The sequence below is a fragment of the Neopsephotus bourkii genome, unplaced genomic scaffold (assembly GCF_033783945.1).
Source record: "Neopsephotus bourkii isolate Nb327-2 ecotype Australia unplaced genomic scaffold, CSIRO-AGI_Nbou_v1 NB_1655, whole genome shotgun sequence".
NCBI classification, from domain to species: Eukaryota; Metazoa; Chordata; class Aves; order Psittaciformes; family Psittacidae; genus Neopsephotus; species Neopsephotus bourkii.
In genome coordinates, this window is record NW_026902129.1 from 904,217 (window position 1) to 919,499 (window position 15,283).

The 15,283-nt window shown below is 36.6% G+C and overlaps 1 protein-coding gene across 17 annotated transcripts in view; it reads left to right on the top strand.

The window, feature by feature from the left end:
* Positions 1–15,283, top strand: part of LRRFIP2 (LRR binding FLII interacting protein 2) — a 53,262-nt gene that overhangs the window by 32,658 nt on the left and 5,321 nt on the right. For 5 of the 17 annotated variants that reach the window (XM_061374920.1, XM_061374919.1, XM_061374921.1 and 2 more), the window contains 9 exons: positions 15–41; positions 390–434; positions 1,092–1,205; positions 1,640–1,711; positions 6,952–7,122; positions 7,741–7,833; positions 9,612–9,704; positions 13,503–13,604; positions 13,859–13,991. In XM_061374920.1, coding sequence (XP_061230904.1) covers positions 15–41; positions 390–434; positions 1,092–1,205; positions 1,640–1,711; positions 6,952–7,122; positions 7,741–7,833; positions 9,612–9,704; positions 13,503–13,604; positions 13,859–13,991 — 850 coding nt within the window. The remainder of the gene's footprint in view (positions 1–14; positions 42–389; positions 435–1,091; positions 1,206–1,639; positions 1,712–6,951; positions 7,123–7,740; positions 7,834–9,611; positions 9,705–13,502; positions 13,605–13,858; positions 13,992–15,283) is intronic. The other 12 variants (XM_061374918.1, XM_061374929.1, XM_061374924.1 and 9 more) reach the window with 11 other exon arrangements.

Genomic DNA, 15,283 nt, shown 5'->3' on the forward strand with positions numbered 1-15,283 from the left:
TGATGTAATTGCAGGTTTCACCAAAGAGATTGAAGGGCCAAGTATGTTTTCTGATAACTCGGATGTTCACACTGAAGTGCACTTGCATGAAGCTTTGTGTTTGTTATGCCACCAAGTGTTGTGGTCACTACCTGATTGAAAATTAAAATAGTGAAACAAGTTTTGTTGTTCAGTACTTCAGTATTGGTAATGAATGTCTTAAGTTAAAAAAAAAATCTAGCTTTTTCTTTACAAGCATTGATTTATTTTTCAGTTTTTTAGACTGATGGGTTTGTGTTTTTTTTCCTATCTTGATCTGTGCTCACTCAGTATCTTTGAAAAGAAGATGGTGAATCAGTAGTCCCTAATTACGAAATGTGTTTTGTGATACTTTCCCTTTTCTCTTTCAGCTGGAAGAAAAGAATGAAAAGTCCCACTCAGAAATCTTTTCACGGGTAAGAGGTTTTAATTCAAGTACTATTGAAAGTCAATGTTGATCTACAAATTTACAAGTATTATAATAGTTCCAAAAGTATAAGTGCTGTTTGTTTTCAAGAGCTTGCAAAGAGGTGGTTTTAGACATAGTTTTTGTCTCCAAAATTAATGCTTTGTATCTTTCCCAAAGAAATAATTTCATTTTTTAGTTGATTTTTTTTATACTTTATTCTTTTAGCAAGGATGAGTTTCTTACAAAATTCATTTTCTGTGTGAGAAACACTTAGCAAGAAAGGTTGAATTTTAAGAGGCTAGGGCTATAAAAATTCATGTGCTAGATTCCACTGGAGACTGCCTTCTGAATCCAGGGTGGCAGAAATCAGAGTTTTTAGAAATATTTTTGACTCCTACAGTTTTCCAGCACTAGCAGCCTCCTTATGAAATCCTTCTGTACAGATGACTCAAAACTGTAATGTTACGATAACTGATCAAAGAGAAACCAACAGTTCACCAATAAGTGCTGGAAAATAACCAGTGGGAAAATACTTTCTGTAGGCTAATGCTAAGAAATGGTAAAAAGAAGAGAGAAAAGTATTCTGTGACTGTGAAGCAGTTTATTCAGGTCACAAATACCAAAATGATGGGATGATTCCTGATAGTTTTTTTCCTTTCTTAAGCCATCATCTCGCAATTCAGTAAGCGCAACTCCTCTGAGTGGCAACTCGTCTAGGAGAGGAAGTGGAGACACGAGCAGTTGGGTGGATCCTGATGCATCTCTCAGTGAATTACGGGTAAACTACATTTTCTGAGAATTTAGAGATAGTTTAAAATTGTATTTATGGTTAGGAGGAACTTTTCTTTGTTACAGAACTTCTGGTTTCTTAACAGTAAGAAAAAGTTACAAGGATGTAATTTTCAATCACAGAAAATTTATCTTGGTAATCTGCTGTGCTCATAAATATTTATGGTGCTAACACTTTATCTTATATTACAGTTAAACTTCATGTCAAATTTTGAAACAGTTCTGACTTGTTTGAGATGGCTTGGATTCAGGGATATAAACCAAATCTTGCCATCACATTGTTTTGAATTCATTATAATTTCTGTGAATTATTGCAGGCTTTGGCAATTGACAGAAATGCATGTACACCTTTTAATGCTTTTTTTCGACTATAAATTATTTCCCCATACTTCTCATGCAACGGTTCATTCCTATGTCCTGCAGGATATCTATGATCTTAAGGACCAGATACACGATGTAGAAGGGAGATACATGCAGGGACTTAAAGAACTAAAGGTATCAGGGCTCTTCCCAAGCATGCATTCTGTATGGGTATTTTTGGGTAATGGAGATATCACTGGTTCTACTAACTACATAAGGCTTTACTAACAAGTTTTTTAATTTCTTCTTCAAAGCATGTAACTAACTTTTAGTGCATAGAGAGCATCAGCTTAAATTTGTCATGCAAGACAATTAAGGCATGATTTAAATGTATATGAGAGTATATGTTCTTTATTTGGTTTGTTAAAATACTGTTAAACTTCTGTATTTTTACCATGGGTTTTCTGGGGACATAATGAGCAGTTCAGTTTAAATCTTTTAGAGTTTTATTAGCAAATAAATGGATATTCAAAATAATTACCATGTATTGAATGGGAAGGAAAGAAATGGGCTGTAGTTAAGACAGAGAACTTAAGCATTAGCCTTCCAAGCTTCAGCAAATAGTACATCTTATAAAGCAAACCTGAAGTAATAATTGTGAAAGATGTGCGGATTTGGACAGGCATACTGCTTGCAGGAGAAGGTGATTTGGCTTAATCCTTTTCCATTAAGAAAGATGTATGGGTTTTTTATGCTTTTGGTTTATGTTCCCATTATCTATGAAGGTTGGTGTTTTCAGCATTAGGTGAATGAGATTTGTCTGTATTTTGACTTGTTTAAATTAGTATGTATGCTTTTCTTTTGTAAGTTTTCACACAGATAACAGTTTGCAGTTAAAGTATGATTATTTTCCCCTCTTCTGTGTTGAAAGGGAAACTGAGTACAGCAAATAATGTAGCTTTCAATTTTTTTCAAGATTTGTTCTCTTGACTTATTGTCAATGGCTCCATGTAAAAGTAGGGATCTTTCCATATGTTTTGCATCCACATAGAGACTGAACTTAATGAATGGTGCTTGTATTAGAGCCTTGTGACAGTGATGAGTGTAACAGCTTCCTTGAATTTCATTGATTAAACAACATACTAGATTGCATAATAAAGAGAACATGTGTAATTTGAGCTGTTCATTGTAGCAAAAATTATTTCCTCTTTCAAGAATAAATAACTTGAATCTGATAGCCATAGGCTCAGATGAAATACATCTTGTTTTAATCACACTGCCAAATGAATATTAAAAGGACTTGAAAGAGCAGTAGATTACAAGATTATTAGACATAACTCCAATTGTACTAAGTTTGAATAAAACATGAGATTGCTTCATCTTTTCAGAACAGATCTCTTAAACTTTTGCATGTTTGACAGCATCTTATGACGATTGCTCTGAATCATTAGTAATGCGCTGTTATTGATTATAATCCATTACACTTACAGAAGATCACAGGTATGCAGTAGTGAGATCTTGATCTGGCCTTGGCTTACAAAATTGAATTGCATTTTTTATGCTATTGTAAATACTGCATAATATGATTCCAAGTTAATTTGCCTTCCATAGACATTCTTTTGGGACTCTTTCTTCCTAATTAGGAAGATAGTGCCTTTTTTTTTCCAACCTCTGCTTTAGCAGATTTGTCTTGTGTACATTCAAAGAGTTAGTAGGGCACCTGTTTTTACATTACTTTTAAGTGGGGGTTTTTTCAGCTGCTGAGTAACAGCTATTTGTAATCATACTACCTTCCTATCTCTGTGGTTGACCATTCCTCACACCAAGAGCTGTGGTCTTAACTAGACTAAAAGTCTAGCATCAGTAGAATAACTTTAATGTGGATAGTTCTGTTGTAACTAGGCCTTCAAATCTTTTAATGTCTCAGTTTGATTCAGTTTTGTTGATTGCTTCCATGTTCCTTGCATCAACTAGAAAGGGATGCTTTTTCTTTTCTCAGAATTTCGCTTATGCAGTTAACGTTCTCTTGATGTCTGCTGCATTTAATCATCTTGTTCTAGCCAAGCAGGCTAATTTGCATAGCCCTTTGCCATTACTGAAGAACTGTGGGTGGCATTTCTTCATAGCTTTCGGTTGTGTGCAGAGCCTCATTATCCATTTTCATTCCAGCATGTTCCCACTGCTTCATCTTTAGGCATCCCACGGCCTCTTTCAAGTGCTTTGTAAATTCTTCCAGATCTGTATAATTTCCCACCAAACTAGAAGATAACTGAAAGTACATCGAATTCTTGAACCATAGGGACGTGTGGAATACTTTCCTGGAAACAAGGAGCAGTTCCAAAGAACTCTTAGCAATGTTCCAGTTTTCTTAACCCATTGGAGACTTTTAGGCATAATTTGGTTTCTTTCTTGGAAACGATTCTCACTCTTCCATCCCAAATCAATTTATTCCACTTCGATGACTGCATATTTCTCCCCTGTTAACTTGTTGATTAATGACATTTTAATTCAATCTTTTAAACCCCAATCTGGTCTCCTCTTTAAGGCTACAGTCCTGGAGGACATGGTGTAAAATAAGGGGTCGAGACAACTGGATTTGATAAGTCTAAGGGGGGTGGGCAGCAACAGCATTGCTGTTCCCAACTGCCCGATAGGAGGCTGTAGAAAATACAGGGCAGGCTCCTTTCAAAGGTACACAGTGACAGGGCAGGTTGCAACAGACATAAGTTGCATTTGAAGGGCAGAAATTCCAGTTAGACCTCAAGAAAAAGACTTTTCACAGGGAAGGCAGTCAAACACTGGTGCAGATTCTGCAGTCTACATCCCTGGAGATGAGCTGTAAGGAGCTTGATCTTGTTTGCCCCTGTTTAATTAGGAGATTGGACAGATGGCATCCAGATATCTTTGCCAACCTGAATTACTGCATGACTCACCACACACACAGAAATGATAAAATTGAAATTTTTTCCCTAGTTGTACTTTCTGTTACATTTTATATATGTATATCTCTTCATAAAAGGACTCATTTTAATCCTAGTATTTTCGTGTTTTCCTCTAAATTGAATTATTCTTTGCAAGCCTTCAGAAGTTTTGCTGTCTCTGGTGTTTTGTTACACCAGTCTTTACAACATTTGTCATGTTTACACCATCACAAAAAAATCTTTTCTGTGGTTTTAATTTGAAGAGTTACTTGAATGCACTTTATTTTTCATTATGAGCGTGACCAGCAGGTCGAAGGAGGTGATCCTGCCCCTCCACTCTGCTCTTATGAGACCACACTGGAGTACTGTGTGCAGTTCTGGTGTCCTCAACATAAAAAGGACATGGAACTGTTGGAACAAGTCCAGAGGAGGGCCATGAGGATGATCAGGGGACTGGAGCACCTCCCATATGAAGATAGGCTGAGAAAGTTGGGGCTGTTCAGCCTGGAGAAGGCTGCGTGGAGACCTCCTAGCAGCCTTCCAGTATCTGAAGGGGGCCTGTAAGGATCCTAGGGAGGGACTGTTCATTGGGGACTGTAATGATATGACAAGGGGTAACAGGTTAAAACTTAAACAGGGGAAGTTTAAATTGGATATAATGAAGAAGTTCTTTACTGTAAGGTTTGTGAGGCACTGGAATAGGTTGCCCAAGGAAGTTGCGAATGCTCCATCCCTGGCGGTGTTGAAGGCCAAGTTGGTCAGAGCCTTGGGTGAGATGGTTTAGCATGAGGTGTCCCTGCCTATGGCATGGGGGTTGGAACTTGATGATCTTAAGGTCCTTTCCAACCCTAGCTATTCTATGATTCTATGTTGTTCCCTCTATCTTCAGTCTTCGCTGTTTGCTATTTACTGCTTCCCAGATGATAATGGCGCCTTTTATTTTCACTAATTATACTGTCTTGTCTTTTCTGATCTGTAGTCTATCAGGCTATAGCTTAAGTTATTTTTTTCTGGGATTTCTAAAATACTGTATTTCTCCAACACAAAACTCCAGAATCAGTGAATGGAACAGAGATATAAATACATATGATTAAGATAAAAATTATAAAAGGTAAAATATGTACTTGAAGGACAGCTTTCTCAAAATGGAGATTCAGAACATGGAATAGTGTTTGAGGGTTGGGCTTTTTGGGATTTCTTATAATGTGACTTGATATCTATAAAGAGCAGAAACAAAGAAGGTCATGTGATTTTTACTGTATCACAGATCATAGAATCATAGAATAGTCAGGGTTGGAAGGGACCTTAAGATCATCAAGTTCCAGCCCCCCTGCCATGGGCAGGGACACCTCGCTCTAAACCATATCACTCAAGGCCTCGTCCAACCTGGCCTTGAACACTGCCAGGGATGGAGCATTCACAGCCTCCTTGGGCAACCTATTCCAGTGTTCTAAGAAAACAGAGATAGTTGCCACCTTCTCTAATATCTTATCCCTTAGTCCTACTGTTCTGTTTTCTGGAAAACCCAAACCCGGGGCCCTTTCTGGTCTAATACTTCTACTGTCATAATATAAATGGTGAAAAATTGAGGTTAAGCTACTTAGGCTTTCAAATAACAGATTTCTTGAAACTAGAGGATTTGTAGGAGGGCACAAATGTACTTTGGAGAGGGAATGGCATAATAGTTCTTTTTCAATTCTAAAATTAGGGCTCTCTGCAACTGATTTTTTTGTAATAATGCACATTGAAATCACTGCATGTTTTAAAGTGCCTGGAGTGATAGTTGTTCCAGTATATGAATAGTCCACATTTGTTACAGTACTGAGAAAAGAATAGTAGGATAAATCTTTTTGGTAACTGTCAGAATTGTGTAAGACAGTATGAAGCAAGGCATATGTGGACCTTCAGGTAGAGAATCAAGCACGTGAGTCTTTACATGCCTTACGGTAAAAGAAGTCTTAGTAAGAAATAGAAAGACAAAATGTCTGCTTAAGCAGGGAATCATTATTACTGAAAAAGTGTGACTACCTTAAAACTTTGAGGTAATACAACACTACTTTAATGAGCATTAAGTTAAAGCTACTCTTAGAGTTATTTCTGTGATCTTTTTTAGTCATTTCATTGTCTGACTTCTCTGCCAAATTTGTTGTCTCATTCTGGAGTGTTTCCTCATGCATGTGTTGAAAATACGATAAGGCTGTGATATTGCTACTTTACCCCTCTGAGTTAAGTTGTGAAGGTGGCAGAGTAACAAAATGCAAGTGGAATATTATCTTGTAATTTTCATACTTGTGGAATGGTGGTTTTTCATTGCTGTGTATGACCTAACCTGAATAACGGAAACTGAGCTATGACTTGGTGTCGCTAAAGGGAAAACACAAATACAATTCAGAAACAAAAATGGTGTCGGAATTTTACTGTATAACAGCACCCTTCAGTGTTGCGGTGATATTTTCAGAATATAACAATGCATAAAAATAATGTGATTAATGTAAACCTTTCTACTGTGTGTAGGATTCGCTAGCTGAAGTTGAAGAGAAGTACAAGAAAGCTATGGTTTCCAATGCTCAACTAGACAATGAGAAAAACAACTTGGTTTACCAAGTGGATACCCTAAAAGATGTAATTGAGGAGAAAGAAGAACAGATAGCAGAGTTCTATAGGGAGAATGAAGAGAAGTCAAAGGTACTGCTTTTTAAGACTTTTTCTAATTCTAAATGTAAGCCATAGAAACCTTGGACTACTTAGAATGAACAGTTGAAAACTCCTGGATGAGTAGAAAAGTCTGTCTCAGTGGCCTGAGATGTTTTGAGTATTGTGTTGATTTGTAAGAAAAACTAAATCGCCACTAACACCCCCACTGCCAGGAAAAAAAAAAAGGCACATTAATGTAATACAGTGACTGAAGATAAAATATGAATTTAAATCAAATGGGACATGTTCAGCCCCACTTTCTTAAAAAGAAAAGATCTATGACATTAGATCAGGGAAGATCTATGATCTCTTCCCTAAAAAGGGAAGATCTATGACAGTATTACTCTTCCACCAATATTCAGATAAATTCAGTATCTGAGTTTTCTTGTTAATACTGTGCTTAAGCCTTTATGGCATCTTTCTACTCAACATTTTATTAAATAAAATCTTCTATATAGTTAGCATCTGGAGAACTTGCCTAAAAATCTGATTCTGTGATTTATTTTTTTTTAGCTGCTCTGTAGAATTTCTCCAATGGTTGCAGTAATTTCTTAGATACTGTTAAGTGTTATTACTAGTTTTTCTAAAATTTAAACTATATTGATGCAGGAATTGGAAAGGCAGAAACACACGTGCAGTGTTTTGCAGCATAAGCTGGATGAACTTAAAGAGGGCCTTCGACAGAGAGATGAATTGATAGAGGTATGTATGTATGAAAGTGTATGACAGAATGTGTAAACAATATGGTGTAAGATTTGTGTGGCAATAGCAATCATACACAGAATAAACATATCATCTTGCATTTTTTAGGAAAGAACTTACCTTGTTCTCTTGGGTGGATCTCTCTAAATTTACAAAGTTCATAATGTCTCAGCACAATTTTCAGATGAATTGCATCATTTGAAATGTTTAATTCCTGTGAGAATTGTGCTGTTCCCATGAATGTTCTTTATATCTTTTCTTCCTGTTGAAGGCAGAACTAATGTTTGCATGGCCAAAATCTTTTTGCATAGCCAGAAGTTCTGATGCATGGATAATACTAAATATTATCCTTGCCTTTCCCAAAAGTTTCATTTCAGTTGTTCCATATTTTTGTGAGCATCAGCCCCTGAAGTTTGTGTTAGTGAGTGTTTGCTTACTAGTCAGTATAAATAAAGCGACGCTGGTCAGCATGTTACTGTATCATAACCATTTTGCTGGGTGTGCAGTGTGTGTGTTCCTTTCCCCTCTCTCCCTGTTCTTTTTCCCTTTCTTCTAGAAACAGACCTGATTTTCAAAAAACTATTTAACTCTGCACTTCATTGATCAGTTTCTTTCCCCATTAAGTTCTTACGCTCTCCAGGTAGTAGTACAGTTATTCCAAAAGGCTTCTGAAAAGTCCCAGGTCTGTTATGATTACTGAGAAAATAATATGCTCCCTGAACTGGAGTTGGTATGACTTACTAGCAGAAGAAAAGGAATAAGATTAACCAAAGTAGCAGCATTTTGCAGCAGATTAATGCTGGCAAACAAAGAATTAGCAAATTCTGTTCGTGGCTCTGTTGCTTGCTCTGGATTCTCTTTGAATTCACTGTAAATTAAAAAAAAAAACACAACTATATACCTTGGTTTTGGGGGTATGTTGGGGGGTTCTGGTTTTTTGTTCTTTGCTTTTTAAAGTGTGTGAATCACAAATATGAAATAGATTTGTCTGGAGCATTTGGTAGAATGTAGCTTGTGCTGAATTTTCATCAAATGCATGGATTCTCTTGGCCATTTATTTGAGTAACTTCTTCATCTATTAAATAGAAGATCTAGCTGGAGCCATTTAGCTTTTTGCAGAAAGACATTGTCTTCACTCCCAGAAGTAAAATCAAGTTCCCTCATTAGGAGAGCAAAAAATTGTTCCTAGCCCTAAAAATTCTTGTCATCTTCATACATAATTCTATGAGCCTAGAAGACAGCAAAATGCAGTGTTAAAAAAAAATGGGACTACACTTAATATGTATTAACGTAGTATCAGAAAGCAGTCAGAAGCTGTATTTCAGTTCCTGGATGCTTGATTCAAGCTTCTTTCTTTATATTTTAAAGAAGATTTTCTCTTTTATCAAACATTAATAAAAATACTTATTACATTAGTTTTCACTTTCAAACAGGACTTTAAGGTATCTGGACATGACAACAGCATGATTATTTTCCTATAAGAAAGGACGTTATCCCGAGTCTGCAATGGGAACTGTTACTAAAAAAAGAATGTAGCTCTCTCTGCGCTAAATTTCACATCAGCATTGAATAAAATTAATTACCATTCTCTTGCATTAATTCATATGGAACATATTAAGTTGCACCCTTTTTCTTTAATTTCATGCTCATAAACTCTTTGGTTGACTTTTATGACTTAATTTCCTTTATCTTTATTTAAATGTGGTTTGTTGTTTTTTTTTCCTGTTTCCTTACTTCTTTTTCCTCTTTCATTCTTCCCTCCACCCTATTTACTACAGGAGAATCAACGCATGCAGCAGAATATAGACTCCAAAACCAAAGAGGTGTTTGATCTCCAGGAGACAATTAATTGGAAAGATAAAAAAATAGGGGTATGAATCAAATAGGGGGGAGGCATTTTTTCATTTTAGAGGTAGATGGATGCCCCCACACCCCAAGGAATGCTGTGTACTCCAAAGAAATGAAGGCTGCTCCTGATTTAAATACTTTAAATGGTTTGCAGTCTTTAGAAAATGAGCTCCACTTCATTTTTACTTGCATTATGGTGAATAATACTAATAAAATCTATAATATAATAAACTGTTAGGCAGTCAAATTTATAATATTTATACAAAATATTCTTTGCCTGTATTCAGGGCTTGAAATGTTATATTTTCTTTATGGCTTGGGTCTGTATATTGATCCTTGTGACATAGCAATAATATACTTTTAAACAGATTTGAAATGGGTTTTAAAGCTTTTAATTTCCTTAAAGGCAAATACAATTTTCAAAGCCTTCTGCCCTCTGTCGTCAGCTTAAGAATTTGCATGAGAATTAGTGGGTTTTAAAAGGGCTTGTTTTGCACTACTTGGGATAAGAGAGACAAAATACCCAAATAATGGAAAATCTAGAGAGCTGCAGGAGCAAAGTGTCAAAATGTAGTGAAATCTCAGTGAGTATTTGTACATTTTGATTGCATTTGGCAGTGTTCAAGGCCAAGTTGGACAGGGCCTTGAGCAACTTGGTTCAGTGGAAGGTGTCCCTGCCTATGGCAGGGGGTTGGGACTGGATGAGCTTTACGGTGCCTTCCAACCCAAACCATCCTGTGATTGTATGCCTAGTGCTAAAAAATACAATCTTGAATTGACTTCTGCAGCCAACTTGCAGATTCCTGTGTTGCACTTCTGAACCTTCTAGGGCTGGTTTGCTTGAACGCAGCACTGAACCAAGCTGTTGTTTTGATAGCACACACAAAATACCAAGGTTACCAGCTATTGTAATTGAAAGCTGGAGTCAAAACAGTGGTTGTGTGGGACCTTTTGAAGAGCAGCTGTAGGGTTCCTGATTAGGAAGGAAGGTGGTACAGGAAGAACTGTGTTAATATTCGCTATGCAGCTAATGTAGGTCAGACAGGGTTTGTCAGCTTTGCTTCTGGGCAGCAGGAAGTGGTAAAACTAAGTCAGCCTGAGTCTTGGGGATAAGTGCTTGGCTGAGAACTTGTGGCTGTTCTGTGCCACAGGTAAATTGCCTGGTGGTGAAGAGTTAACAGGAAAGTCTTTAGAAAGGAATTCTCTGCCTCTTACCTTCAGCTGAATTTTACACTGGATTTTGACATATGCAGATTGCTTTGAAGATTCCTGCATTTGCTGGAGTTCAGGTCACGATCGTGACCAGTTAAAAAAGCACAGTTACACTGTTTTTTTTTCAGTCTATGCTTATTTAGTATTTCAGTCCTTCAGTGCAGTTCTCCTCAGCATAAAATAACATTTCAACATATTTAAGTTTATGAACATTCTTCTGAAGAGTTTTTTTTATCTTTAACCATATTCTTTCCATACTTATTCTTCACCATTGTACTCTTTGTGCAAGCACTTTTTGCTTTCAGAGATGTTGCCACAGTTAGTACAGAGCATATAATTTATCTAATGTTCAAACAAAAATAGCTACGAGCCAGATGGACAAAAAAGGTTGGTTTTTTTTGCCTTCAGCCATAATTTCCTTGCCAGTTTGTGTTCCTGTAAACAACATAACTGGATTTTTTCTTAGTTTTTATTTTTACCATCCTGAGATTGAAACTTCTTAGTCGTTACAGTGTTAACATGCTGCTGTCTTTTCTGTCTGATTTCTGTTGTCTAGAGACACATTTTTGAGCTCAGAGTTTTTTAGTCTTTCTCCTCAGTGCTGAGAAGCTTTGCTTATTGTTACTCTATTCCAGCTTCAGAAATCTCTGAGAAGGTCCACAAAAGAGTAGTTTATAACTAGAGTTGTAATGTAGTTTTACAATGTGTGTTTTAGAGTAAGGCAAGCAGAACAGAGATAGCATGAGTTTGGTTTACACCTGCCTTCTTAAATTGCCATGTTTCTACAAAGCAATTGAAATTTACAGTTGTAGTTGGCCTTAAATTAGACCAGTTTGAGGACAAAACCACTGAACTATAACTTCCAGGTTATACTCCTGGAATACACAGCCGTTTCACTGTTTGGAGGCTCCAAATGGTACATGCACTGCCAGTTTGGAATTAGCAGTGGAGTGTGTGAGCTTGATCTAGATTTCATACAGGTTTCTTGGAATATTTAGAAAATAAGACCATAGACGAATCTGCTTTCTACCAGATGATCATGTTTTAATTATACTGGTCTCTTAAAACATGCCTACAGAGCTTGTGCTGATTTCTGCCTCCCCCCCCAAAAGAACTGCAAAAGTAGATTTACTACAAAATTCACTTCATGTATTTTAATTCCTGAACATACGAACAGTAGCAGCTTTGCTGAAGCAGCTCAGCATCTCTCCAAAGTCAGAGATACATGGCTGTATCGGTTTCTCTTCCCATCAAGTTTTCCTGATTTCTACGCACATAACACTTGTGCATAGTGTTGTGGATAGGAAGGATGTTTTGGGAAGGTTAGCAGCATCACAGGGCACTGCCATGCACATGGTATCTGTGTCTGCAGTGTAATTCTGGGCCTCTGTGTCCATTCTGTCTGGTGGGTGAGCTTACTTCCCCTTCTGTTTCTGCTGCTGTTCTTCAAATATGGGAAAGGTGTATCTTTAAGTGGAACACACAATGATGCAATGATTAAGGATCTCTGCAGTGTTTATAACGTACTTAGAAAATGTGTATGTGTTAGGAAATAAAAGGGCATCACATGAGTTCTTTTTGATGTGACAGCTAATGTTTTCACACATGTTGAATTATTTGTATTTTAAATGGCACATTTACGTATTAGTAAATCAGTTTTCTGCTGAAAGTAAGAGTAATCCATTAAAACATTGCTCTGGATTCTAGATGATGATTAAAATTCAGCATACTGCAATTGTTATGTGGGGCAATTACAGTACAGAGGTATACACCTTCATTTCTTTCTTGGTATCAGTCCATTCCTAAACATTTACACATGACATAAGATTTAGTGGATAATTTTTTTGGCAAAACGTACACTTTGCAGTTGCTGTACGGTTAGGATTATTTGTAATGCTTGCAGTATTGAATTTGAATGAATAACGGAATGAGAAGCTGCAAGTGAAAGTGTCTGATTAACTGCCAGGTAACACAGCTCCAGCATAGGTAGGCAAATCCATCTATGTCCGTATTGCTTCAATCCTTGTTTGTACTAGTAGTGCTGCTTTTTTCTCCCCCTCTCAAACTGACTGCTTTGGGTTTAGTAAAGGGTGATTGTAGTAATTAAGCAGCTAGTAAATAAACTAGTATTTCTAAGTGGACAAGCTCATATATCCAAGGTCTTCTATGAAATATGTTTTCTACTTCTATACCCTGTAAGAGGTAGAGAAATTAGTTCAATGGATGTAATGCTTTAGGATCTTTGCCAGTTGAGTTCCAACAAATTTTATTTCTGGTCACGGAATGCCTGTAATAAGACAAATCACTCTTGGTATTTGATTTAGTTTTTCAAAATCTACCAAAAATAGAATCCACTAAATGAAAATCTATAATAGAAGCTACTGAGACTTTCCTGGGAAAAAACTCGCATGACAAACATGCAGCAATGAGGCTAGATATGACTTGTAGAAAGTAGTTATCAGAGATGTACATTAATATACATTAAATACCCCTTTTAATTTCTTTACTTTTGTTGAGCTCTTTGTATTTACTTGTAGAAAATCTCTCTGCTCGCTGTCATATGCTTTTTCTCTGTGCCGTTCTTTTTCTTGCCATCTGCCTGAACCCAGGCCCTAGAAAGACAGAAAGATTACTTTGACTGCATTAAGAATGAGCGAGATGAGCTCAGAGAGGAGTTGGCTGACCTGAAGGAAACAATGAAGAGAGGAGAGGTATGTTTGTAGCGGTTACTTTGCAGTAACAGAAATCCAGGAGTGGGGCATGAAATCAAGGTCAATGAAAAAGGAACCATGGTTACTACTCTTGTGCAGTCTCAAAACCTGACCTTAGGGTAGGATAAATGGTTCAATAGTTGTAACTTTTTCAATCAACTTGAAAAGCTTTTTATGAACTGTTCTGTCTGATTATGTTTTAGCACTGCTCTTGTATGAGTAGGTTGTTTGTTTTTTTTCTTTTGTGATTTTAGAAACATGGATTAGTTATAATCCCAGATGGCACACCAAACGGTGATGTAAACCATGAATCAGTGGTTGGTGCTATAACAGTTGTATCACAGGAAGCTGCTCAAGTCTTGGAATCTGCAGGAGAAGGACCACTAGGTAAAAATACCCTACCATACTTTGTCATAGAGTGTTTGAAGTCTTTGTTTCCTTCCTGTTCACAGTGATTTACAGCCACAGAAAGATACCTGTGATGTTTCTGGAATATACAACTTTCAAGGTTGTTATTTTTTATGCTGAATGAGAAAACAAATTTATCTGAGTAAAAAAATAGTATGTGCTTGGATGTTTGTAATTGATTAGATCTTAATCCAGATTTTGTTACGGTCAGAAAATATCTTGCCTGAAAGTTTAGTCTTTCAGATTAGCCTGTTTTCTGTTGTTTCATGGAAAAAAGTTCTTTTTGTATAATCAGTGAAAGAACTTCTGTTGAAGAAAGCAAAGCCCTGTATATTCTTTCCCCTTCCTTGAAATATTTTTGCCTTTTAGTGTAAAGCATATGCAGTATTTCATCACATTCATTAGAAAGCCAAGTTTTAATAACATTCGAAAAATGGCATGGGCAGTAGAAAGAAGTTTTGGGGGCCTTTATTTTAACTTGCTTTTATCCTTAGGCTGAACAAGTTATTGCATGCATAGTCAGTCTACTGTAAAACTCAGTCAACATGCAAAGATGTATCTCTATAGGCTTGAATTATATTTGTAAATAATATATAAGTTACATGTATTTGATTTGGCAAAGATGAGACTTAATGCATGTTGTGCTGTGGCTCCATCATTGTGAGCTACAGATTTTTATTGTGTTGTTTCTGTCAGAGTTAGCATTTCCAAGGAAACCGCTTTACTTAGCAGGGTGTTGCTTGACAGAATGCTTTGTGGCCACTACCAGTCTTCTGACCTTCAGACATTGCAACATTCTCGTGGGTCCTCTCCCAAGTGCTTTTTTTGGTGATTTAAGAACACTTTCTGCAAACTTTCTGAACATACGAGGAAGCTTGGTGCCTTCCCTGAATAGATAACAGTCCTTAAGAATGAGACAGGGAAAAGAGTATACAGTCAGAAGAAAGTTTCGTTGGAAATGGCTGTTCTAGCTATTGGGACAAAACTGTGTTTTTATTATTTAAAAAATCATCAGTTGTTAATTTACTCTGAAGAATTACTAAACTCTGAGGTCTTGCTTTAAAATTATTCTAAGAAACAGTTTGAATTAAATATTTACCCCTTTTTTCTGCTATTAACTGAAGGGCTGATATTTTATTAGATACCAAGGTTTTATGCTCCCAGTGCTATTTGCCTTAGCTTTAAAGAGCATTTTATTTGAAAACAAACAAAAAGTTATGAAAAATGTTTTTAGTTACAGATTTCTTTTTTTTTAATTGGGTTCTTTGGTT